General features: G+C 41.2%; 1 protein-coding gene and 1 long non-coding RNA gene across 10 annotated transcripts in view; one reads left to right on the top strand and one right to left on the bottom strand.

Annotated features, from left to right (window-relative positions):
• ITGA6 (integrin subunit alpha 6) overlaps positions 1 to 26,472 on the top strand; it is a 221,439-nt gene that overhangs the window by 170,148 nt on the left and 24,819 nt on the right. For 6 of the 7 annotated variants that reach the window (XM_032755357.2, XM_058441070.1, XM_058441072.1 and 3 more), the window contains exons 2-11: positions 10,809 to 10,933; positions 12,769 to 12,848; positions 14,402 to 14,657; positions 16,266 to 16,397; positions 19,338 to 19,548; positions 20,211 to 20,404; positions 20,867 to 20,955; positions 21,612 to 21,730; positions 24,873 to 24,971; positions 25,220 to 25,281. In XM_032755357.2, the coding sequence (XP_032611248.1) occupies positions 10,809 to 10,933; positions 12,769 to 12,848; positions 14,402 to 14,657; positions 16,266 to 16,397; positions 19,338 to 19,548; positions 20,211 to 20,404; positions 20,867 to 20,955; positions 21,612 to 21,730; positions 24,873 to 24,971; positions 25,220 to 25,281 (1,367 nt within the window). Of the gene's footprint in view, positions 1 to 10,808; positions 10,934 to 12,768; positions 12,849 to 14,401; positions 14,658 to 16,265; positions 16,398 to 18,069; positions 18,187 to 19,337; positions 19,549 to 20,210; positions 20,405 to 20,866; positions 20,956 to 21,611; positions 21,731 to 24,872; positions 24,972 to 25,219; positions 25,282 to 26,472 lie in introns of all 7 variants that reach the window. The other variant, XM_058441078.1, reaches the window with a different exon arrangement.
• Positions 9,564 to 26,472, bottom strand: part of LOC116810658 (uncharacterized) — an 89,990-nt gene continuing 73,081 nt past the window's right edge. For all 3 annotated transcript variants that reach the window (XR_004370345.2, XR_009214225.1, XR_009214226.1), the window contains exons 5-6: positions 11,094 to 11,293; positions 9,564 to 9,846 (exon numbers count right to left, since the gene is read on the bottom strand). This is a non-coding gene — a long non-coding RNA (uncharacterized LOC116810658). The remainder of the gene's footprint in view (positions 9,847 to 11,093; positions 11,294 to 26,472) is intronic.

The following is a 26,472-nucleotide window of genomic DNA, read 5'->3' as shown; positions in this document are numbered from 1 at the left end:
TGCTGCTACATTAGGTTAAATGGCAAAGGAGCATTAGGTTGCAGAAGGAATCAAGGTTGCTTATCAACTGATGTTAAAATCAGGGAAGTATCCTGGATTATCCAAATGGGCCCAGTGGTTCTGGTAATGTGGAAGAGGGAGACTTGAAGATGCTCGCCTGCTGGCTTTACAGATGAAATAAGGAACCATGAGTCAGGGAAAGTTTTCCTGTTGGGCACTAGGCTTAGTATCTGAGTGATGAAATAATCTGTACAGCAAACCCCGGTGACACGAGTTTTCCTGCATAACAAACCGGCATGTGAACCCCCGAACCAAAAATAAAAGTTAAAAAAAAGCTGGAAAGGGCAAGGAAACAGATCCTCCCCTAGAACCTTCAGGAAGGAATGCAGCCCAGTGAGACCTGGGTTGGCCTGTGGCCCTAAGAACTATGAGATAGTAAGATAAGATGAAGGCTATTGTAATAACTGTGTTTTAAGCCACTAAGTTTGCGGCCATTTGTTAAAGCAGCAATAGAAAACATTCTGCCTACCCAACTCATCTCGTTGCATAGGTGGGTGTTACCACCAAGTCACTTGGCAGTGACGACCTCTGGTGCTTGCTTTGCTGCTCACAGAGCAGTGGAAGAGTGGCTCTTACTAATCATGCCTCCAGGTAAATATTGCTCAGTAAATACTTATTGAGGCCCTGCCACGTGCCAGACCCTGCTCTCAAAGCTTGGGATAACTCCTGGGTGAAAATGGTAAGATGTGTGCCCTCACCAGGTTTCATTCTAGATGCCTCTCAGCCCTGCCCCATGGAGAAGGGCCAGCTTGAGTATGAATTTCACGTCCAGACACCAACCCTGACTGCGACTGCTGCTAAATAGTTGTGAATAGCCGTGACTTTTCCCTGAAAAAGAAAGTCCCTTCCTTATCTTAACTACTTGTAGGAAAACATATATATACTGAAATAGTTTCCTTCCAGGTTATTCTGAAATGATTCTTTGGGACTGATAAAATGGGACAAACTGAATACAATAATATTTGCTGAAGCATAGCTCATTACTGCTGGATAGAACTTGTGAGTACAGAGTTCTCAGATGTCTTTTTAGATCTCCAAATCAGTCACCAAAATAAGGAAAATAGTTTTTAGATAAAGTACACACACACCAACATGCATATAGGCTAGAAAGCCTGATATGAGGTGTTAGTCTGGTAGATTGATTTCGTGTTCAAAGGGAGAAGAGTTTACAGAGGCAGAGGCACAGGGTTTGGATAAAAGCACAAACAAGCTTTAATGCCTCCTCTGCTTTTCTTCACTAAGTGGAGAAGGCAGGAAAGGGGGGGGACCCTTAACTAAAGAGAGGAGAGTAAAGACTGAGCAGTCAAGGCAGGCCACCAGGTTTGCTGAGGGCAGCCAGGAAGTGGTAGAGGGTGTGGACATTCCTTGTTAATCACTGGCCCTTAGAGAGCAGGCACTTCCCCTGCAGCCAGAGGAGAGACAGTACTTCTGTCAGTGGATACCTGGAGGGTCAAGCTGTGGGAAAGGAGAGGGACTCTTATAAGGCCAGTGAGCTTTGACCAGATGAGCTTACCCTCAGGTATCTTGATCATGTGGAGACTGGCCATATGGCTTCCCAGACCAAAATAACTCACCTGTGCCTGTGAAACCGTACCAGGGCCAGATGCGGCCAGATGCAGCTGCACTGTTGAGATTTGAAGCGTGGTGCTATTGAATTCAAGCTGCTGCATCAGTCAGGTTTCTTTGCCAGCTTTCTCTCCAAGGCTGGGGTGACCATATCATTCATCTTGCAAACTAGGACACTTTTAATGAAAGGGAGTGGAGTGAATGTTTAATTTTTAGACAACAGGTATGACCCAGGACTGTCCTGGGGAAACCTGGACACATGGCCAGCCTAGCTAAGGCTAGAAGCGTTAACCATTCCATAGGATGGTCTGATGACCCAAAATGGCTCAGTACAACGTAGCCTGTGTGTGGAAGGGCCTCAGCACCCCCAGGAAGAGAGGGATTGTCCCAGGTGCCCTTGCTAGCATACATGCCCATAGCATAGATAGCTCTCTGATGTAGGGGGTCTAGAATAGGTGTTTTCTTTATAATCCAAATACAAAGCAAGATTTGTTTTTTACCCCAAAATTATTCCCCTTGTATTTGAATGTTACAAAATTTCTCTTATGAGAGCTGCCCTTCTGACTATTTTGGAATGACACAGTCATCTGTTCTAAACACCTTGGCTAATCTAAAAGGACCTCAATCCATTTTAGTTGGGGATGCTGATAGAGGTTAACTTTGGTTTTAAATAAAAATGAATAATTTAAAGAAGGAGGCAGGCCACTGTGGTGGCTCACACCTATAATCCTAGCACTTTGGGAGGTTGAGGTGGGCAGATCACTTGAGGTCAGGAGTTCGAGACCAGCCTGGCCAACATGGTGAAACCCCATTTCTACTAAAAATACAAAAATTAGCCAGGCATGGTGGCGGGCACCTGTAGTCCCAGCTACTCAGGAGGCTGAAGCAAGAGAATCGATTGAACCTGGGAGGTGGAGGTTGCAGTGAGCTGAGATCACACCACTGCACTTCAGCCTGGGTGACAGAACGAGAGTCTGTCTCCAAAAAAAAAAAGAGGCAAAGAAATTTAGCTCACATTCAGTACTCATTCCTCAGGATTTAGCGTCATAATTGCAAGTACTGGATGTTACAAACTTCAAAACATCCTGGAAATGTTCTAGAAAACTGGGTTAGGCATTGCTCTCTGATGAAGTAATGTCAAAGAAACAGTTTGATTAAAATTGCTTGATGAAATACAAATAAGATCATTAAGTGAATGTTTAGTATGTGTGACTTTAAATGTTTGTATAAATTTAAACGATCAAATGTCAGTTGACTTCCATCTGCATTCATAAAGCTTCAATATACATGTTAGCCAAAAAAAAGTTTGGAATGTTTTTCCCCATTATATTCTTTTATTTAGGCATACACAATATGTGAGGAGTGGTAGTCACGATAAGAGAGACGTTGTGGTAACAGCTGGGGAAAGGCATCCCCCTTCAAACTGTGGGGGAAACTAGGCTGGGATGAAAATCTGATGCCTGCAAGAAATGATTGTATTTTGACTTGTGGTTCCAGATGGCAAACTAGGTATATGGGTTTGCTTCCTGGCTCCTCAAGGCTCCCTAATAGTTTAGAGATTATGAAGAAGCAGAAAGCAGATGAGGTCTGGGCTTATGACCTTAGCAGGGGAAGGAGCCAAGTCTAGAGTTCATCATGTGTCCCTCCCCTGCCCCCCAACCAAGAGTGATCAGGTAAAGCAGGGACCAGGAGAGAGGAGTGGGTCTGGAAGTGAAGGACCACACGGGTCCACGGAGACCAGGTGATTCCATCGTTCCCTACCTCTGTCTGGAGTAGGGGCTGCTGGCACTTAACACCCTGGCTGTGGGGAAAATACCAAACCCATAGCACTTTTGGGGGCAGGGAGATAGGGGAATGTTGACATGTACGTGTTTTACAAAGCTTAAATTGATTACAATGCACAAAAATAAATAATAAATTCTTTTTTTTTTTTTTTTTTTTTGAGACAGTCTTTCTCTGTCACTCAGGCTGGAGTGCAGTAGTACAATCTTGGCTCCTGAAACCTCCATCTCCGGGGTGCAAGCAATGCTTATGTCTCAGCTTCCCGGATAGCTGGGATTACAGGCGTGAGCCACCGCACCCGGCCGAGAATGAATTCTTTATAGAAGTAGATTAGGCCAAGTCATGACACTAAAAATAAAAAAAAATTCCCCAAAACTAGGGCTTCTAGTGTGAATGCTGGGACCCAAGAATTAAGCTGTCCTCAGTCTGGCATTTGAAGAGTGATTTGCGGTCTGATAACTAGCTGGCTACCCACTCAGCCTAAAGCGAATCCCTGGAGTCAGCAGCCCTACCCAGGACTCCCTTTCAGAATTCCTGTTCAGGGTGAGAGCAAGCCAGAAGTGGACCTTTTTATACAACATTCAAAACAAAAGAGAACAGGGATTATCAGGCATGTGATGAGAGCTAGCAGCATAAAAAGCAATGGCTGAAGTAAACCAACAGAAAAACTATAAGAAACAGATAATCCAGGAACACAACTGTAGGAAAACTTCTAGGCAAAATGCTTAGAATTTTGGGAACATGTTAAACCCACAGAATAAGATTAGGATCTGTTATGTAATAAGGCACAATCAGAACAAAGAGCTCTTGAAGACTGCAAATGTGACTACTGAAATTAAAAATTTCAGTATAAATAGCAGAAAATACAGTTGAAAAATCTCAGAACCACAGAGAAGGAGGGAAAATGAGAGAAAGGGTAGATTAACCCAGGAGGTTCACCACCTGACTAGTTAACAGAGGTTTCAGAAAGAGGACAGAAAACATACAAATGAAACGATCCACACACAATAAAAAAAGTTTCTGGGAAATTCGTGTCCTAAGTCTGCGGAGTGAAAGAGGTCACACATAGGCTCACCATCATGCTGTTCAGAATGCCTTGGGTAAAGTAGAGAACGTAAAAGTCACCCTCGGTGGAGCACGGTGGTTCATGTACTTCGGGAGGCTGAGGTAGCCGGGGCCTTGAGGCCAGGAGTTCAAGACCAGCCTGGTGAACATGGCAAAACCCCATCTCTAATAAAAGTACAAAAATTAGCCAGGCGTGATGGCGCATGCCTGTAATCCCAGCTACTGGGGTGGCTGAGGCATGAGAAGCACTTGAACCCGGGAGGCAGAGGTTGCAGTGGGCCGAGATCATGCCACTGTACTCCAGCCTGGGCGACAGAGGGAGACTCTGTCTCAAAAAAAAAAAAAAAAAAAAAGTTACCCTTTTGAGAATCAGACTAACACCAGAATTTCCACTGGCAGCACTGGATACTAGAATTAATTACAGCAGTGCCATCAAAGTTCTGAAGAAAATGTTTTTCAACCTGGAGTTCTACACCCAAACTGTCGAGAGCAGCATAAAGACATTTTTGTATATGCAGAGTCACTCAGTTTACCTGTCATATGCTATTAGGACAGTATTTAAGAAAGTAATTCAAACAAGGGGAAACATCAGATCCCAGATCAAATCCAGTCACCCCAGGATAGCCATGAAGTGCTGTTCCAGCATGATCCTGTGTAGCAGGCCCGGCAGAGCATCAGGTCTACATTGCTGCAGAAGGGTCCAGGGAGGTGTGAGCCAAGACGAGATCCTGATTTAACGCGGGTATGGCTTGGGAGCTTAGAGAAGATTGAGGCTTGGATAAAGGTGAACAATATAAGAAAAAAGAAAGGCAATGAGAAAAGCCAAAGAAAGCAAGAGTCATGGTCCAAATGTGAAGTACACAAAGCAATTGATAGAATGTAAGAATAGCAAGTCTGTTTGACCTTAATGCCAGGAAACAGTTTCCTTTGAGGCCGAGGGCTTCTGACACTGCTCCCAGACAGAAAAAGGAAAATCAAAATACAGTTTGGTTTAGCACTGAATAATATTTATCTGGCTATGTAAAAGAATAGATGACTGAATTGTGGTTAAAAGGCAAAATGTAAGTGGTAGTACTAGGTCCTGTAAATGTAAAGGTGTAGCTGGTAGATAGCAAGACATGGAGAAACTAAGAGGATAGTTTGGAAGGAAGAATCCAAGTGCTCATAGCTTTGTCTCACTAACTAGGGAATCAAGGTTTTTGTCAAAAGTTGAAGGGAAAATAGAGGTTTAAATCTTTAAAACTCGGAGTAGCAAATAGAGGAACTAAATCTAGTTATTAAACACATAGGATGGGAAGTGGCAAGCAGTTTGTTCTTTCCTTTTCATATTATGGAGCCAAAAGTTATTGCCGAAAGCTGATAAATCAATACATATATAATAATCCAGAATTATGGAGAAGTAAATCCAGAATGAAAAGAGGTTTGTCCAGAGTGTGGGGCTTGGGATGAATTTGAAATCTGTTGCTTTCTACCGTTGTCCTTTATTTTTTATTTCCTATCATTTGTACTTAATACTTTAGCAAAAATTAAATCCTGAGTTTGAAAATGGGTTAAATGTAGAGGTGACACAATTGCCACAGTAATGCTACTTTCTAACTTTTTAGGTCTTAATTTGGACAAACTAAGAAGGCTGTGTGTTAAATTAAGCAATAATAGTGCTCTTGTTCTAATGGTGCAATATTTCATGTTTCCTCTGACCAGCTTGCATAGCTAGGGGCAGAATCTTTAATCCTTGAGGAAATCAATTATTGCCAAAGACAGTGAAGCAAAGCTGCCATTGTCCTTGGCGTTTTAAAATGTCCCAGTGTTTAGAACTTTTGAAGTATTTATGCAAAAGTATACCATCTCTCTTTGGGGAAGAACTTGAATATATGAAACAGGAGTGTGGCTTACTGAAGAATTTCGAAATAACCTCGTGTTCATAGCACGATAGTCAGTCCTGAGTCTCTGTGCCTAGAGCTCTGATTAGACCCCAAAGACCTGAATTTGTATCATATTCCCGGTTACTGTTATATCGTTAGATTTTTACATTCCATTTTAGTATCTCAGTGTTTATTTCTTATCTTTAAAGGTGATATTGTGGTTTTGAGTTTTGCCTTTTAAGTGTGGGTTTCTGATATGTTGAAATCCCAAGGCAGTTTTTATTTCGGTGCAGCTTTAAAATTCAGTGGAGGTCATTGTCCACTGGCCGGTTTTGAAATGATCTTAATTCACACCCAGATTCTTGCCCTTTGTTTAGTTTTGCTTGACCTTGACCAGATATGGGAATAGACCTCTCAGGCTCTGCTCTGTTAATTTCTGTCACTTCCCTACAAAGGCCCTAACTCATATCCCTTGGTCCCTGTGGCTCTGAAGGTCGAGTTGTCACATAGCTCTTTCTTCCTTCATACGTACTGGGATGGTCAGTAATGAGTGCTGCAGCTGCCCTGGTCCTAGGAGTTGCTGTGAGCATCCTGGTGGTGCCCAGAGAGTACCTGCTTTTCACACTGAACCATCTGGGTGGCCTGGGCCCAGTTTTTAGCGTTTAAGGGCCTTGGAGGGAAAGGGAAGAAAGCTGGAATTTGAGCATGAATTGGATTTTGTGTGGGCTGAGGGTCTTCCTAGGTGTAGACTGTCCCTCCTGGACCTGTACCCACTCTGCTAGCTCAGGAGCCAACCATGTCCTGAACATCTTAGACCAGCACCCAGAGCCTAAATGACGTAGATTAGGAAGTAGATAGGTTGCTCTCTGCTGTCATTGTTTGGACACAGCTCTATTTACCTTATTTATTGTTCCTGCTAGGCATAGCCTCAGCTAATGGGCTGTGATCGCCTGCCTTTAAGGCTGGTTCCAGGCAGAATTAAGAGCCTTTGCTTGTTTCCCAAACCAGGGAGGGCAGCTTTACCTTGAGGATGAAGGCGCCTCCAGTTGCTGAATGTGGTTGGGGTTACTGTGTTCTCTCATCAAGGTGTAGCTTTACCTTACCTTTCGATGATGGGTTCTGCCACCTTATCGCGGTGGGTCCCAGGAGACCGGGTGTAACCGGAGCAGGGGCGCCCTCTGCTGCTGGGCGTCGGCTCTTCCTCCCGCGGCCACCCAGGGGATTCGCGAGGGGCAGTGGAACACCCCTGCTTCCTCCATACCCTGCGGGACCACCCGAGGTGGAGGAAGGACAGTGCCAGGACCACGTGCAGGGGGAGCTCGCCCAGAGGCAGTGCAACAGCTAACGTTATTCTCTGTGGGTACGTTTCTCTTGTTTGCAGGTCTCTTCTTGAATCTGTTGTCCTTTTTCCCCAAACCACCCTGCTGCCCCCATCCTGCCGTGTGGTCTGCTGTCATCTGCAGTAGCCACCGCATGTAAGACACGAGGACCTCTTCTGCAAGAGCTTGGTGTGGGCATTTGTGAAATTTTGTCACCACACGCCCCGTAAGCAGCCAACAAATTCGAGTTAAATGTCTATTCTTTGTCCCATGCATATTAGTTACAGAGAGTGGAGAACAAGTGGCAGAGAGGCTGGGGGAAGCCAACCCACTCTGAGGGACTGGGCATGTAAATGGGACAACCTCCACAGCTTTTTAAACCACAGGACACCCAAAAGCAGCTGTACCCTGCAGGACACAGCAGGCTACAGAAGCCTGGGGCTCAGAGAGTCTCTGACCCTTCGTCCTTTAGCGCTGCTGACCAGGCTGCTGATCCTCGACCCCTTCTTGTCACCCCACTGTGTCCCTCTTCTCTCTTTTCTCTGGCTCCTTCCCTTGCAGCCTTTGCATATGCTGTGTTCCTTACCTGGCCACCTCCAGCCCCGCTGTCATCTCTTAGTGACATCCTCCCTTCCTCTCCAGCAGGTGCTGGTGCCCACAGCACTCTGTTCCATCCTCTCATTGCCTTTAGCTCCCTGTGGTTTCATGACCTCATGACCTGTTCATGGATCAGGCTTCCCCAGGCCAGAGATTGAGGGGTGGGGGCAATTCCTTATTCATCCCAGGAGGCTCTTAATCAGCGTTTGTTGAGTGAATAGATGAAAGCATGTGGGAATGGGATAAACAGGAAATAAGCCCTGTGCCTGCCTTAGGTAACTTAGTAGCCACCTTGGGTGTGGGTGAGAAGAGGAAGTGGTTAGGAAGACACACAGTTAAGACACTGAGACTCCTGTGCTGCTTTTTCTAGGCTTCTCTTTGCCAGTGGTTACCTTTACAGGAAATCTCTTACCCAGCCTTCACTCCACCCAACTGCAATAATGCTTTTCTTCCTTCCCTCTACTTGTCTCTATTATCTTAACTTTATCAGCATACAGAGCAGTTTTGGTTGTGATGTTTTATTTGTGTAAGTTTTGCCCTTTCAACTAGGTTGTAAACTTGAAGTCCTGGGTTTGACTTCCTAAGCAGCTTTGTAAAGAAATGGAGACAACATTGCACCAAGATAATTTTCGTCATGGCCACCCACTAGCTGTGAGATCTTGGGGGATGAGTAATTAAGCTCCTCAAGGCCTCTGTTTATCTGTAAAATTGGAGGACTGGTCTCTCTCAGGGGCTTCCAGTGTGAAAGTCCTGGGGTTCTGGGCCTCTGATCCTGGCACCCCACTTATCCCTTCCAGCGCCCACCACATGACTCCACCTCTGACATCTGCCAAGTACAGTAATTGAACACATTCACCTTACAGTCTAGGCCAGTTCACCTCCCAGGTACTTGTTTGTTGGCGTTCCTGGGATCAGGGACATCACTGGAATAGGTGTGGAGCAGACCTGTAGGGACCCCTGTGGCCCTGGCCTTGCCTCTGTCCTCTGTCAAGAAGGTTCAGGCACCAAGGACACTGCTCCAGTTCCTAATTTAAGTCTGCGTGTCAGTTCTGTACCTTGGTGTGTGCTGTTTTGTTCCTTCAAATGTAGGGTGGGTTTGGAGGTGGGGGCTGTGACTGTCCAGGGATCTGGGAGGAAGGACAGTGCTGGGGCTGTGTGTTCTCCATGAGCCACCCCTCCTTCTCTGTCTGGGCATCATCTGGCCCCCTTCCCTGCTTTCCAGGTACACTTGCCTCCTGTGGCACCTGCTGCATGATATTGGTTTAAAAAAATATGTTAATCCTTTATTGGAATGATTCCTTTATTGGGACCCAACAGGCATGAAGGTAATAGAGATTATTTGGTTTGTATTTTCATTTGTTTTGCTTTTGCTTCTGAGATTTGTGGGTTTCTTGACGGCCAGGAGTGGCTTGTTTTCTGTTGTAAGAGTTTGTTGTTTGTACAGGTTCGTGTTCCCATTCCTTTTCCTCAGCTCCAGCCTTGTTTCCAAAACTCTCAGCTCTTGGTTTATCTCTGTCCAGTCAGGTGTGTGTTCTTTGTCTTTGTTTCTTGTCCTAGTTGTTCCATGAGTCAGCCAGGCCTCAAAGATTGTAAACCTGATGGCGAGTAAAGCTGTTAGCAAAAGAGACCTAGCAACAAGGTCGTTGGATCTCTAAAGAGCCTGTCCAGCTGCGGGATGGTGAAATTTTAAGGACTGTGGATTTGGATTGGGGGCCTCCTTATAGGAGATAAAAACACTTGGTTGGGGAGAAGAAGGAATGTTACAGTGCCTAGTACATAAGTGGAACTACACCAGTTGTCCCTGAATCCTTTGTGGGAGACTGATAGGATGAGAGAGGACGAACTCTTGCAATGTGACAAAAGTGCAAGGAAGTAAGAACTGACTTGGAAGAACAAACATCAACTTGTACACCTCAAATATATCTGCTTTTTATTTGTCCATTCTACCCTAATAAAACTGGAGGGGAAAAAAAAAAAAGAATTGGAAAGAGGCCAAGGCTGCAAGTGAATAATTCAGTCGAGTTGTATCTTACTTACCTAAGTTAGGTTCTCTCAATCAGTATATAAACTGAAAATCTAAGATATGGTCAGAATTACCCTTGAAAACTACCTCAGGAAGGCGCAGTGTTAGAAACCGACATATTATTGCTTATTACATTTAGTGTGGCTATTTTTTCCTTCCATTGTCACAGGTATTTGGTTTCTTGAGTTTCATATGATATCCCTGGCATCATAGGGGCTTAGAGGTTGTAGTCTATGAAGAGGGTGTCTTTTAAACACCAGATCATACCCAGCAAGAAATGCTCATACTGTGAGAGACAGGCCTATTTTCCTCGTTTCGGTATCCCCTCTTTGGCTTCCCCTGTTTAGTTGTGTTTGTGCGTTTTGCATGAACCAGCCACAGGGCTCTACATTTGTTCTCACTCACTGCCTAAGCTGTTGAAGAATTAGTGGACTCCTAGACAAAGAATAATCCCACTATCTCCTAGTTCTGACTGATTTTAAATGTTAAATGTATATTAAATTCAAATCTCCAAATTGTTTGTTTCATCAACAGGTTGCTTGTGGGGGCCCCGCGGGCAGAAGCGCTTCCACTGCAGAGAGCCAACAGGACGGGAGGGCTGTACAGCTGCGACATCACCGCCCGGGGGCCATGCACGCGGATCGAATTTGATAACGATGGTGCGTTCCTTTCCCTCACTCAGCCTTCATTCCGGCAGCTTGCCTGTACTGTTGCCATGAGGGAGGAGAGTGGGGACTAACGTTTATTCTTGTAGAGGGGACCTCTTTTAATTGCATCAGACTTGACTGTTTTTTATTTGCCCTGAAAATATTTACTTACTTTATTTAGAAAAATCATACTGGGATGCCGCGTGTTTTGCTGCTCCTCCTAACGGTGGTTTCTAAACCGATATGGTGTAGGGATGTTGCCACCTAGTGATGTGTTGAGGTTCTGCAGGAGGTTGTGGAAAAACTGATTTCATAGCAATGAAGAGAATGAATGAGCGTATCTTGTATTCATCAGCCAAAAGTTCTCACATGCTGTTAAAATATTTGGGAGAAAGACAGTTTTAAATATCAGACCCCTTTGGAATGAGAGCTGGCTAACAGAGATAAAGTTTTCCCTACTGTCTCAGATAGAGACTTGTTTTGTTAAGGGCTCTGGATAGGTAGAAGATACCATGAGGTAGGCATGTTGAAATCCAGTGTACCTGGCTTCTTGTAGGTTGAGCAGAGCAATTAGTGTACTGAGAAGCTAGAGCCAAACCTCATATGATATGTTCAGTCTAAGTAGATTTGCAGATTCGTGTTTATGTTCTTCTCTTGCTTCTTCATCTTTTAGAAATAACATTTATTGGCCAGGTGGCCATGGCTCGCACCTGTAATCCTAGCATTTTGGGAGGCCGAGTTGGGTGGATCATTTGAGGTCAGGAGTTGAAGACCAGCCTGGCCAACATGGTGAAGCCCCATCTCTACTAAAAATACAAAAATTAGCTGGGCATGGTGGTGCACGCCTGTAGTCCTAGCTACTTAGGAGGCTGAGGCATGAGAATTGTTTGAACCTGGGAGGCAGAGGCTGCAGTGAGCCAAAATCGTGCCACTGCACTCCAGCCTGGGTGACACAGCAAGATACCATCTCAAGAAAAGAAAAGAAATAACATGTGTTCTTTTATTAGAAAATAATATGTGTTAATTTTAAGAAACTGGTAAAATACACAGACCTGTGAAGAATAAAAAAACCCACTGGCAATCTCAGTATCTAGACTTATTTTTTAACATTTTAGCATTTTTCCTTCTGTCTGAAGTTGTTTAGTTTCATATTTTTGTAATGATTCAAGATTAAAACTTGTGTCTGTATTGCTACTCATGGAGGAGTGCAAAAATTTGCATATAGTTCACACAGTGGGTTTAAATTGATACCGAAATGAGCACCTGGTGGTGTTTGTGGTCCCCCCTCTCTCTGACTGACAGTAACTCTCCTGTTTGGCATTGATACATTGTCAGCTACAAGATCCTAAAGTAAATCTGAGTCTTTTTCTCCCATCTCCAGTAAAGAAAAGAACATTTAATGCTGTTACATAAAAAAAAAAAAAATCGGGGAGTATATAGAGAAGTACCCATTTTTTGTGTTAGTTTGGATGGTAGCTGGAGTTGTGAATACTAGATTTTACATTGTTGCCTTAAGAGATGTATTTTGGAGGGCTCCCTTAGTCTTACAGTTTCACTTACCTTCTGCATTCAGGACCCTGGGTATCAAGAGAGGGCAAAGGGTATTGTTGGACAAAATAGGTGACTGTATAGAGCTAAGTATTTATGTTTCAAATTTTTGAAAGATTCCAAAAACCACTTCTGTTTCCTTGAGATGACAAGTAATTTTTCTGGATTGAGTAAGTGAATTTATTGAGTAGCTGGACTCAGAGTCAAGGCCATTTGGAAACAGTTGCTTGTATTTTTGTTCAGTGATGGTTTCTGGCACGTGCAGTCACTTGGAAGGCTAACTGTGCTCCTTTCTACAGCTGACCCCACGTCAGAAAGCAAGGAAGATCAGTGGATGGGGGTCACCGTCCAGAGCCAAGGTCCAGGGGGCAAGGTCGTGGTAAGTGTAGAGACACATGTTCATCCTATAATGTTGGACTGCTGGTTACATGCCAGCACCAGGCTTACAGCAGGGGACAAAGCAGGGAGCATACATTCTAGCGAACTTACTGCTTTAAAGCAGGAATGGATGTCAAAAGGAAATCAGACTGGGCGTGGTGGCTCATGCCTGTAATCCCAGCACTTTGTGAGGCCGAGGCGGGTGGATCACCTGAGGTCAGGGGTTTGAGACCAGCCTGACCAATATGATGAAACCCCATCTCTACTAAAAATACAAATATTGGCTGGGCATAGTGGCATGCGCCTGTAATCCCAGCTACTTGGGAGACTGAGACAGGAGAATCACTTGAACCTGGGAGGCAGAGGTTGCAAGAGCAAAACTCCATCTCAAAAAAAAAAAAAAAAAAAAAAAGTAATCAAAGCCTTATTTCTCCTGTGATTCCTGATATACTTTGAAGCAGTCACACAACCTACTTTTCTTTAGAACTTTCAGATTTAAATAACTTACTAAAGAACCTTTATTAAATATTCCTAAAACTCTAGATGTCTAGTTTTGTTTTGTTTTTAATACCATCATTTCTGTCCTCAGAATTTTCTAGCTTTATAGATAAGTTAGTAAAAATATGGGCATGGTCTTGGAAAGTAATAACCAGGTAGTTTTAACCTCATTATTTATTCTGAGTTTTTTCAAATAGAAGAGATAGCAAAGAAAAGAGGGTTTGTTAGGTGGATTGGGCTAGATGGTCATGGCAAGGCCTTCCTGGTTGGAATATGATCTTTTTGTTTCCTTCAAAATCTGGTTGCTGTAACAAAATTTATACAGAATTTTGAGAAAAAAAATTTAGTGAACATTGAGTTTTGATATTTAAGGAATGACATTTATGGAAAATTGATTTGATATTATATTTTTAGGCTGTGTTTACATGGAGGGTAGCCATTCATACCCTGTAGAAATTATAGAGATTATTTCTATCTCTTCTGGCCTTGTAATTCTCTCTGCCTTTTAAAAGTAGGCATATTTTGGGAAATAATCTCAGAGCTCAGGGTGTAAGTTAGGACTGATTACAAGGAAATAGTGTGGGGAAAAGGAAATGTCTTTGTTTTAGCTGTGTTTGTTTGATCCCTATGAAAACAGGTCCATGATTTCTCTCTAGAACATAATTACCCACTTTCACACTGATGTTCTGAAGGTTTATACAGCCACTAGAAGCCAATTTGAATTAAGAAAATGAAATAAGGTGTTTCTCTTTGTTTATGTGACAGGTAAATTTACAAATAAATTGCCTATGGATACAGATTGTCATTCAATATTTGGATTGGAGGATTATTCTGAGTGAGAATAAGGCACATTCTAGTTTCTATATGCCTTGATAATGGTCTCCTTAGTGCCACTTTGGGGAATATTTGCCGGTCTGGAATCCAGTCCCAAGATGAGGACATGCTTAATCATCCTCTTTAGAATTAACTTCTGTATTGACCATTTTATTCATAGGTAATTTTTTAAAAACAAAGTTTATAGACAATAATGGGCTACTTTCTTCCATCTGCTTGCAGACATGTGCTCATCGATATGAAAAAAGGCAGCATGTTAACACGAAGCAGGAATCCCGAGACATCTTTGGGCGGTGTTATGTCCTGAGCCAGAATCTCAGGATTGAAGATGATATGGATGGGGGAGATTGGAGCTTTTGTGATGGGCGATTGAGAGGCCATGAGAAATTTGGCTCTTGCCAGCAAGGTGTAGCAGCTACTTTTACTAAAGACTTTCATTACATTGTATTTGGAGCCCCGGGTACTTATAACTGGAAAGGTATGACCTTTGTATTTATAGAAATAGAGATTAGAATGTCTCCCTAATTTCTGTAATATGATTTAGTACCATGATTTAGTACATCTTGGGCTAAAATGTGTTAGAAGACATTTGTATATTATAAAAGTTGGGTAGGATACTAAAAATCTCTAAATGATACGATTTTTAAAAGCTAATAATAGTGGAATGTATGTTTTAGTGTTGACATTCTTTTCCCCTCTACCAGTACTTTACTTTAATTCAGGTAGTTAACTTTTTTTTCAGTAGGAATATAATCATTAATATTAGTATTTTTTGCTGTTTTATATTTGTGTGGCTCATGAAGCTAGAAGTGTTAATTTTAAGTTAGTGATCTGAAAACTTAGGATTAAATAATGGTATATACAAATAACAGTGTATTAACATGGACATTAATAACAGAGTATTAATATGGACATTTCTCTCTGTATGTGTTATTTTCAAAGGCCTGCTTTGCTAATAATTCAGTAACGTTAGAAGGGCAGATTACAGACAAATTGGGGAATTTTGAGGTATAATTTCAGATACGTGAGGAAAAGTTGTTTGATTATTGTGATGTGAGTAAATGGAGATGTGGAGAGGTAAAGAGGAAAATGGCCCACATTTTTGGACTGTGTATGTATAGAAAATGCTATATCATAAAAGACAACCTAACTCTCATCCATGATGAAGAGAACTGCATCTGATTGGGAAATAAGCCATTTTTGAGAAATTTATTAATATAAGTCACATAACACTTTCACTCATCAGGAAAACTTAGGAAAATGGTCCCTTTTCTATTCAACAATTTGTTTTAATTCTGGTTCTAAATGACTCTTGAACACCTTTCTCTGTGTGCAATCTTCAAGGGTAATTTCCCTTTGCCCCCCACCTCCACCCCAACAGAATCTTCATGTACAGTATTTCCCAGGTTATTTTGACCTAACTGAAATAACATGTTGAATTTAGTTTTATTTTAGCATGAATAAATGCCATATATAGTAAAACAAAACAAAAATATCCACCAATTATGTATATTTTAATTCATGGAAAATATGGTTTACATGCTTTATAAACCCTGACCTAAAATGTTGCCATTTAAAGCCATATAGTGATTTGGGCTTACTATATGAAATCTTATGTTTTAAATTACTAATTGTAAGAATTTTTAAAAGATGAAATCTTGGTTAAACTGATCTAAAGAAAAGATCAATATGTCTCACTTTTACACTGCAGAAAAAAGACAAATTGAGGCGGGATTACAGAGAATGTAAAATATATATATCAAGTTCATGTCATTTAAAAATTGGTTCTCTGTAGATTTTGCTAACTAAGCAAACCTTCCGCTTTTCATCTAGTTTCATGGCATTATAAAGATAGTTCATGAAAATGCATGGGACATTTTTTTAATGACTCAAACAAATTTCTTTCCCATAAAAATTTACACAAACATATTTAACAACCATAAAAGTCATCTCTGTCCTTCCTTTTTTTCCTCCAAATTTTTTTTCCTGTAACTAGTGATAGCATGGGGGATGTTTATTAGGAACCATTTATTTTCTTTTGTTTCATCTTCATTTTTTTGTTGTTTTTACCATTTCATTCCTTTAGGGATTGTTCGTGTAGAGCAAAAGAATAACACTTTTTTTGACATGAACATCTTTGAAGATGGGCCTTATGAAGTTGGTGGAGAGACTGAGCATGATGAAAGTCTCGTTCCTGTTCCTGCTAACAGTTACTTAGGTAGGAGCAGGCACAGATGGCTGCCTTTGCCCACCTTCTCAGATACCTTGTGTGAAACTCCCTCGCAGGGCCTATGGCCCCTGGACTTCTAGGCTGAGAAGAGGCCAGCTGGGGCCAGGACCTGTGGCCACTTTTGCTGGAATTTGATAAGCTTGGTGATCTAGAGGTGTTAACCCGACTGATGCCTGGGATCCTTTCCTTCTGACTGGGGCTCCCTCAAAGGAGGAAGAAACCTATTATCACCTAAAATCGTCCGTCCTCCCTCCTGCTCAGAAGTCCGTCTCTTGAGCTAATGGCGGCCTCCATAACCTGAAACAGGCCATTCATGCAGCCATGAAAATGTGCATGGGTGTTCACAGTAAGCTGAGATCTTTGCTCAGTGCCTCTTTCCAGAGATACTCTTAAGAACGCATTTAATAAAGTAACTCTTAAATGGCAAGTCAAGACCTCCAGGTCCTCCCTCTGTGATTGTGGTTCTCTAAGGATTGGCCCTGCTTCTGGATTGGGACCCCATGTCACAGGGCCCCGCAGATGGATAAAAGCTTCCCAGTGGAGGTTGAGCAGTACTGCTAAAGCGGCTTTCAGGACACCTAGACTGTGTCTAAGGGCCAATTCTTAATCCTAAGGCTTGTTTGCATGACTAATGGGCGTCCTAAGTTATTTATGTGCATTATGGTAATTACACAGAGGCTTTTAAAAGCTTTAATTCTTGGTATGAGTTGACATAAAGAATAATTACTGTGCATTTTTTGGAAAAAATGTAAAAAACTTCTAAACCTAAATAGTAACCTGTTTTTTAAAAAAAAAAAGTGGAGAAAAGTACCCAGATGTTAGGATATTACTGGAAGAATGGAAGGTAAAAAAGGAAAAAACAGGTATAGATATATGAATAATTTCAAGCAATGTGCCAGTAAACACACACTAAGAAGTTGTTCAGGCCGGGCCTGGTGGCTCACGCCTGTAATCCCAACACTTTGCAAGGCTGAGGCGGGCAGATTACTTGAGGCCAGGAGTTCAAGACCAGTCTGGCCAATGCAGCAAAACCCCTTCTCTACTAAAAATACAAAAATATTAGCCAGGCGTGGTGGTACACATCTGTAGTCCCAGCTACTCAGGAGGCTGAGGTTTGGAGAATCACGAGCCTGGGAGGTTGAGGTTGCAGTAAGCTGTGATTGCACCATTGCCCTCCAGTCTGGGCAACAGAGCAGGACCCTGCCTCAGAATGTTTTATTTAGGGATTACTTATGATTAAAATACTTGATTGTAATCGCACTGGCCAAGAAACCAACACTTTGGTCTTTAAGATGGATGGCTGTGGATTTTATAAATTTACTTGCTGTCAGAACATTTGAAAATATGAAGCTTTTTTTTTCTCAAATACATTTGCCACTTTTAGAATGGATTTCCTCAAAAGTAAATGCCTGAGAAAGAAATCAAATTCATGTTGTTACATTTGGTTTGTCCATGCTGTGTGTGAATCTGTCACTTCAAAAGATCAGAGGGTTTAGGGGAACAAAACGATCTGCCTGAGGTTTTGGAAGTTGGCAATGAGAGCAGCTTGCCGGATGCAGTGGTGGCCTCCTCATCCAGCGAGAACAGCAGTGGCTGTCCTGCCTCTTACCAAGCATAATTACTTTTTCTTCAATTTCTTCCATCCCGTGCATGCGTACAGGCCTGCTGTTTTTGACCAGCGTTTCCTATACAGATCCTGATCAGTTTGTTTATAAAACACGGCCTCCCCGGGAGCAGCCTGACACATTCCCTGATGTGATGATGAATAGCTACCTAGGTTTGTGACCTCTGTGATGACAAATAAATTGGTTGTGGTCATTAAAATTTTTTTTTGATCCATACAGAGCATAAATCTTTTTATGTTCTATTTTGTTTCCATTGAAGCACACACAAAAAGCATGCGATGGTTGGGGCTCTGTGGCCAGATGGTTGTAAGAGCTAGATTCCATATTGCCCTCTAATCTGATGGCTCATGTTTTTCAATTCACTTCACAATTTGAGAACTGCAACGGTAGTGGTGAAGCTTTTCATAAGTAAAACCCAATAAAGGGGGTGAACTTACACTCTGCATCTGCCTCACCTTCCTATAGAAACATTTACTTAATTTGAATGGTTTTGATATGGGCACTTCTATTTGCTTTTCACCAGATCTGTTATTTGTAATCTGACATCCTACCTGATGCTTTATAATGGGGGTGTCCTAATGTTTTCTGCCCTCTGAACAAGTGTAAAACTGATACCAGTGACAACTTCCTCACCTCTGTTGTTTATACTAGGTTCTCAAATACCATATATCATCAGTCATTGTTTTGTCTGCATGTTTGTGTCTGAGAACTAAGTTGGTCCAACTCAGTGAAATGCTATCTATGGTGTATTAGTGATGTTAACATTTGTTTTTGTCTGATTACCAAAGAGATTGATGCCTCTTACCAAGCTTAATTACTTTTTCTTCAATTTTATTTTATTCCTGTAAAAATACTGGTCATTACATTATAGCAGAACCCTGTAACATGCACTCAATTATGCTTCCAGTCAGGTTATATTCTCTGTGTATATGATGTAACATAACCAAATTATTCCTGGATAATTCAGTATCTAGCTTGATCTCCTTTTACCATAGTTCCAATATTAAAATAGGGTGCAAATTGATTCTTAAGATGTATGAATACTTCAAAATTCAAGTTATACATAGGTGCTTTTCATTAAAAGTCTTAATATCCATAGAAAGCAGTAAATTAGCTAGTCCCAGGACTTTGTCCTTGTGTCAAATCTGAACTCTGTCACTCATATTATGAATGTGATAGCTGGTGGGAAGGTCAGGAGAGAGGGGTGGGAAGCCAGAGGAAGAGGTAATGATGGAGTTACCAATGTCATAGGCCCAAAATATATGGATTGATGTGAGGGGCTCTACATATTTTGTTTTTCTAGGTTTTTCTTTGGACTCAGGGAAAGGTATTGTTTCTAAAGATGAGATCACTTTTGTATCTGGTGCTCCCAGAGCCAATCACAGTGGAGCCGTGGTTTTGCTAAAGAGAGACATGAAGTCTGCACATCTCCTCCCTGAGCACATATTCGATGGAGAAGGTCTGGCCTCTTCATTTGGCTATGATGTGGCAGTGGTGGACCTCAACAAGGATGGGTGAGAAAGCCTCAGGTTATACTATGCTGCAAATCATTGCTGCTTTGACTAGCTTCTATGGGACTTGAGAAGAGCCGTCCTTTCAGGTTCATTGATGTAAAGAATATTTTTACTGCCACATTTTTACCAGCCTATCTTTATCATTTCTATGACGGCAGCAGACAGACATTCATATCCCTCCCCAAGGTATAGGATTATATTTTCGATTTTCAGTTTTTACTTACATGTTGGGATCATGAGTCTATGAGAATTAAAATTTGAAAAAAATTAACTCAAAACACTTGCATGTTTCTGTTCTGTGGTTTCATATGGGGCTGATGGAGCATCAGCTCCTGTTGAAAATAGGGATTGGTGATAAAGTAAAAAACAGATATGTGGCTGTTGGTGTCAGTTGGGGTGGGGTGGAACAGTGAGGTCTTAATGGGAGTCCTGCTGCACTATGGTTCTAACTCGAGGAACTGGCTTTGAGTTCTTGCCCTTAGTATTTTTCTTGGGGCATTTATTATAGGCTACCTTGGTTTTTAAAAAATATTATAATTGAGTCATAAATTCTGGAGTTGAGGGCCTTTCTATAATATCTCTTTGTATCCTTAGTACCTAGACTGGTGTTGCTGGTATGTTAGCTGTTGGTTCACAGCTCTTTCCCCTCATTATGTTTTTAGGTGGCAAGATATAGTTATTGGAGCCCCACAGTATTTTGATAGAGATGGAGAAGTTGGAGGGGCAGTATATGTCTACATGAACCAGCAAGGCAGATGGAATAATGTGAAGCCAATTCGTCTAAATGGAACCAAAGATTCTATGTTTGGCATTGCAGTAAAAAATATTGGAGATATTAATCAAGATGGCTACCCAGGTAGATAATAGATTATGAAATGGCTATGATTTATAGATTATTTGATTGTTTAAATAATAGCGCTGCTGGGCACAGTGGCTCACGCCTGTAATCCCAGCACTTTGGGAGGCTGAGGTGGGCGGATCACCTGAGGTCGGGAGTTCGAGACCAGCCTGACCAACATGGAGAAACTGAAAATACACATTAGCTGGCTGTGGTGGCACATGCCTGTAATACCAGCTACTCCCAGCTTTGGGAAGCTGAGACAGGAGAATTGCTTGAACCCGGGAGGCAGTGGTTGCGATGAGCTGAGATTGCGCCATTGTACTCCAGCCTGGGCAATAGGAGCGAAACTCCATCTCAAAAAAAAAAAAAAAAAAAAAGCCAAACAAATAAATAATAGTGCTTATGTCATCTTAAAACATTTTACTGGAGTGTTTCTAAAGCGTTTGTTAAAATGTTAAAATGTGATGTTGTCAACAGATATTGCAGTTGGAGCTCCGTATGATGACTTGGGAAAGGTTTTTATCTATCATGGATCTGCAAATGGAATAAATACCAAACCAACACAGGTAACCATATAACCAGGATTTCTACAGCTAGAGTCTCAACTTCTTGCCCTATAATAAAATATTTAGGTTTAAGTGACTTTTCACACAAATCTTATTTTATTTATAAGTCCACAATAGTATAGATTTTTAAAAATGTATTACTAGAAGATACCTTCAAAATAAATGCAATGACTTGCTTGTTCTAACTGTAAAATTTCTTAGTTAAGTTAGGAATCAAAGTAATCCAAAGCAAAAGAATGTTATTCTACCCTGACGGCATAAAGAGAGGAAATATGGGCAAACAAAATAGATGACTGTAACTACATGGAGAATGTAGACACCAAAAATTAAAAATTTCTTTTGAGAAAAATAAGACTTGTAGGGAAGGTAGGGAGATTTAGTTTGAAATGGCCTGATTGACTTAATACAATAAACAAGCTCATCAGAAATGGGCTCTTTTCTGCTTTGAGATACTATGTAAATCGAATAACTTTTATGAAATGAAATGTATGAAGTGTTAGATCATATAGAAATTTATGACTCGTATATAATATAATTTACTTATAAGTGAACTCTCAAATTTCAGTTCAAAAGAAACTTGTGTGTCTTTTTCAAAGCATTGTTAAGAAGCTCATGTTGATAGCCTAATGTCCATTCGGATGCCCTGTGTATTTCAGGTTCTCGAGGGTACATCACCTTATTTTGGATATTCAATTGCTGGAAACATGGACCTTGATCGAAATTCCTACCCTGATGTTGCTGTTGGTTCCCTCTCAGATTCAGTAACTATTTTCAGGTCTGTTATCTATGATTTTAGTGTTAAGCATGTTCTATAATCAGGTTACACTAAAATGTTGACCTTTCGGATTGAAATTTGTCATACCTATACTTCAGAGGTTTATATGAATTGTGAAGCTATTTCTTTTTCTTTTGAAGGTAGTAAACAATGTAATAAAAACCTATTTTCTAAAATCTTTTCCTCAAATACTTTAAAACATAGATCCAAGTTAGAATTTTTACTTCATATATTTTTAAAACCTTAATTTTGATGATGAAAAAACAACACATATAAAATGTAACAGTACAAAGAACATACAGAAGGAAACCCCCTATAATTCACCATGCATTATTAAACTCCAAGATCTTGATTTCTATTATTTTCTGTGATTGGACCATGTATATTTAACAAAACTAAGACCATAATTGTGCATAATTTTGTAACCTGCTTTTATCTCTTTAGGATACATAGTGGACTTTTCCTATGTCACTGAGTACTTTTCCAAAATGAAGTTAACAACTGTCTGTGAGGCATCTTCTGACAGATTCAGAGCTTATTTAACCAACTGCCGGGCTCTCACTGGATGGTTACGTTGCTTCACAATTTTTTTTTGCCCCCATGATATAAAAAGCTGTGGAAAACATTCTTACTTTTGTTTATATCCTTGATTATTTCCTTATTATAAATTCCTGGATGTGAAATTGATATATGTGCTTCAAGACTTTTGATTCAGTTTCACCAAGATGACCTCCCGAAATGGTTCAAGATTTCCCATCCGTGGTGTTTGAGTCTCCCTTTAACCAGTGCTTTCATCACTGCTGGAAATCACCACTAAAAATTGGAGGATTTTTTTTGTTTTTTAATTTTCAAAAAGTAGCAGATTTATTTTTTTTAAAAGTTAATAATATAGAATTATAGAAAATCCAGTACATTATTCCCATCTTCCATAAAACTTCTGAGCATTTCTCCACTTTTAGGGTATCATCAAAAGCCTACACTGTAACTTCTGCTGTCTAATCTGGTTTTTATTTAATCTTGGGCTATCCCTCCTTGTCAATACAATAGATGACCTAACTTTTGTCATTTGAATGTTTGCCTCTGTGTGTAATTGATATTTTAATATCCTTACTTTCCTGTCCTCATAAGTAGGTTGACTGTCAACCCTGTACACTTGTTCCCTCTTTACTTGCAGATAGTATGAAAGTAAAATTCAACAACCCTTTGATAAGAAGAGGACTAACCTCCCCTTATTTTACAAATGAGGAAACTGAGGCTCAGGACTTGGCTTGAGCTTTTAAGGCTGAAGCCTGAGAGACAGAATGTAGCACCTAAATCTTCCCGACTTGAATCCCGTGCATTTTTTCTACTAAATCGTACTAGCACTTCAGGGTAGCTAGTAAATAAACACCAATTTTAAACATGAGGCAGCCAAACTAATAAGACTTATTTTCTATGTTAAACATAATTCATGTATACTTTGCCCTCAAAATTGTGTGTTGTATGTTTAAAAAACAAATTAAAATATGTTTTAGGCAGAAATGTCTGTTAAAGTACTACGATGTGTAAAATACTGTATCTGTGGCAACTGATTTTCAAATACTTGTGAATTTTTGCCTTTTAAATATGCTCTCAAAACTTAAGAATGTATCTAGTTAGTATCTTAGAACCTAGCAGCCGTCTAAATGTAAAATAAAAATAGAATGGTAAACAATAAAGGAAAATAGAAAAACAGGGAATGTGGGCAGTATTTGACCCTTTATTGGCCCCCACTTTCACCATGAATGGACTTGTGCTCTCTAGCCTACCAACAGATTGATTCCAGAAGTTTGAGCTAGCTGTTTGGGATTTGGAATGCATTTTCTTATAGAAACACTGTTCTCCAGAATGGCTGGGTTTACCACAAGCCCACCAGAGTCAGCCTAACTGAATCCACGTGGTAATGAAACTCCAGGCCCCATTCTGAGTTCTGGTGGGGAGCGATGGAGGTGGGCCTCCTCACCCACTCATACCCCTCAACCCACCGCATACCTGCATTTCTTGTGCCTGTGGCAGCAGTCGGGCCACAGACCCATGGAGACCCCTGTGGCTGCTGGGAGCAGGGCAGCCAAAACATACGAAAAGATGTTTTCAGATGGTGAACCAGAGTAGGGCGTGGAATTGGATTCCAGCTTCTCAAGTGTTTGCGGGGTTGCAGTAGGCAGTGCAGAGATGGGAAGAGGTTTAAAAGTTCAAGTTTTTGCTTGCAGAGATATCGTGGGGGTAGAAAAGTTGTCAATCCTGGCAATAGGAAGGCAAAGACTGAAGGTTGTGGGTGGGAGACTCCAAGGGAGGCTGAAGAGTAGGGCAAGTGTTTGTACAATGGAGATTCCCAAGTTCAGGATTGCCTGTATTAATTCACATACTGTAGACACGCTGATCATGAGCATCTCTGGTATTAGGTGTTTATTGGTGTAATTCTTCCAGAGGGTATGTTGGCAAGACTACTCGTAATGAAAAATGCACATATTCTTTGACTCCAAAATTCAGCTGCTAGGAATTTATCCCACAGATAAACTCAAGTGTGTGCACAGATGATGTTTGTGAAAGCAGAAAGCTCAACAACGTGAATGTTTACCGATTTAGGTACTGGTTTAATAAAGGATGTTACATTGATGTGGTGTAACGCCATCAGGTGTGAAAAACAGTGAAGTAGATCTATGTGTATATACAGGACAAGACCTCTGAAATGAATGAGAAAAAGCCACATACAGAGCAATGGCAATTAAGTTCCCATTTAGTTGAAATTATACATATATTTTAATATTTAATTTTAGATAATCTTAACAGACATGTCTGTAAGAACATACAAGGCTACTTGGGTGTTCGGGTGGGAATGGAGACAAAATATTTACTTTAAAACTCTGAAACCGCTACATGTTGCACATGTACTCATAGTGTGTACGTTTTTAAACAAATATTGTATAATGAGGCTCTGCATTGTATACATTTATATCTATTAACAGTTTTCTTCTTCAGCAATGGGGGAAAACGTCAAGTGTATTTTTTTTTCCTGTGTTTTTAAGCTGTGCTGGGCAGCTAAGGATGCCATCTAGTATGTGAATTAGTCTCACATTCAAGGTAACAAGAGGCTGAGCTTGTTGTTCACTCCTTTTGTCTTCAGATCCCGGCCTGTGATTAATATTCAGAAAACCATCACAGTAACTCCTAACAGAATTGACCTCCGCCAGAAAACAGCGTGTGGGGCGCCTAGCGGGATATGGTGAGCGTCCCTCTGTCTTGGTGGGATCCCCCTCAGTTTCCCACCTCCACTTCATGATGACTATTTTCCTGAGGAGCCACAGGGAAGATGATGGGAGTGCTGGGCAAAGGGAAGAGGGTCTGTCAAGTGTTTTTATAACATGTTGATCATCAATGGGCAGTGGGGGGACTGGAGAGCTAGGGAACATGTTGGGTTTTTTCCACTGCAATAATAGATCTTTTAAGAAATATGTGTTTGATTTTATTCAGCCTCCAGGTTAAATCCTGTTTTGAATATACTGCTAACCCCGCTGGTTATAATCCTTCAATATGTAAGTACCTAGTACCTTTAAAATATGTCTATTTTCTGTCTGCCAGGTTGAAAGTTCTGCATAAATCACGGAAAAATAAAACTGCAGTGGCCAACATGGGTCTGTCAATTCTTGTGTAAAGAATTAAATGTATGTTTTGTCTCCCTTTTAATCAGGAGGGCACAGCACAGTGAGGGAGGGAAAAAACTCCACTTGGTCGCCGTTTGAGTTTTCCAGAGCAGTTGGTTTAGGACAGAATGGCTTGGAAAAGTACTTATTTGCTACCACAACCGTTTCCTCCATTTCTGTCTTTGAAAAGCAGTGTGGAAAATTGATTTTGTGGTTGTGAGGTGGTGGGTGGTGGCTGGTGGTTGTGAAAGGGCAACAGCAGGAGCCAGAGCACAGCACAGAGTTGCTGCCAGGCTGCCTTCTCTTCCCCACGCCCCCTCCTTCCCAGAACACCCGCCCTGTGTTCCCAAGAGCAGGCCCCTAGGGAATCTGCAGGCCGGCCCTGAGAGGTCAGAGACCTGGTCTCTGCTCCTGGTTTCAGCTTCGATACTGACTGACCCACAGGGCAAGTCCCTTAACATTTGAGTTTGTTTTCCTATCCGTTCAGAACAATGCCTAATAGTCATTAGTGCATACAGTTGTGCTGGAGATCAACTGAGAAGACATGAAAAGCAGTTTGTCATTTATTAGATACTGTTCTGCTTCCTTTTTTTGTAATTCAAAATAAGATTTTTAAAAATTTTTGTGGATACATAGTAGGTGTATATATTTATGGGGCAACTCAGGATTTTTGACAAGAATTTTGACACCGTTAATGATACTCTTAACAATAGTGGCCATAGTAAGCTCTCCTCTGGCATGTTTTAACAGCAGCCACACTTCTTCAGCTGTGAGTCACCTGACCCCTGGCTCCAGAGTCAAGGCCAGGGGCATAGGAATTCCAAGAAAATCTTTTCTGCAAAGAGGAAGTGAAAAGAATGAGGAAATTCTCATCCCAGGTCCGGCCATGGTCCTGGCAGTTTGGGATTCTAGTGTACTGTATCTGCCACCAAGGGACACTTTGTGAAGAACAAGGTCATTCTGTCCTTTCATATGGTTGTCAGCCTTTACGATACTATGAGGTAATGAGTCCTCTGAAGTGTTCTCCCTGTTATCTAAAGTAGTACTGTTTTCTTTATTTAAAAAGATGTCCCTTAAATATTC

The sequence above is a fragment of the Hylobates moloch genome, unplaced genomic scaffold, assembly GCF_009828535.3.
Source record: "Hylobates moloch isolate HMO894 unplaced genomic scaffold, HMol_V3 SCAFFOLD_1, whole genome shotgun sequence".
NCBI lineage: Eukaryota > Metazoa > Chordata > Mammalia > Primates > Hylobatidae > Hylobates > Hylobates moloch.
The sequence above is the reverse complement of the archived record's forward strand: the minus strand, read 5'-3'. Positions and strand labels throughout refer to the sequence as shown.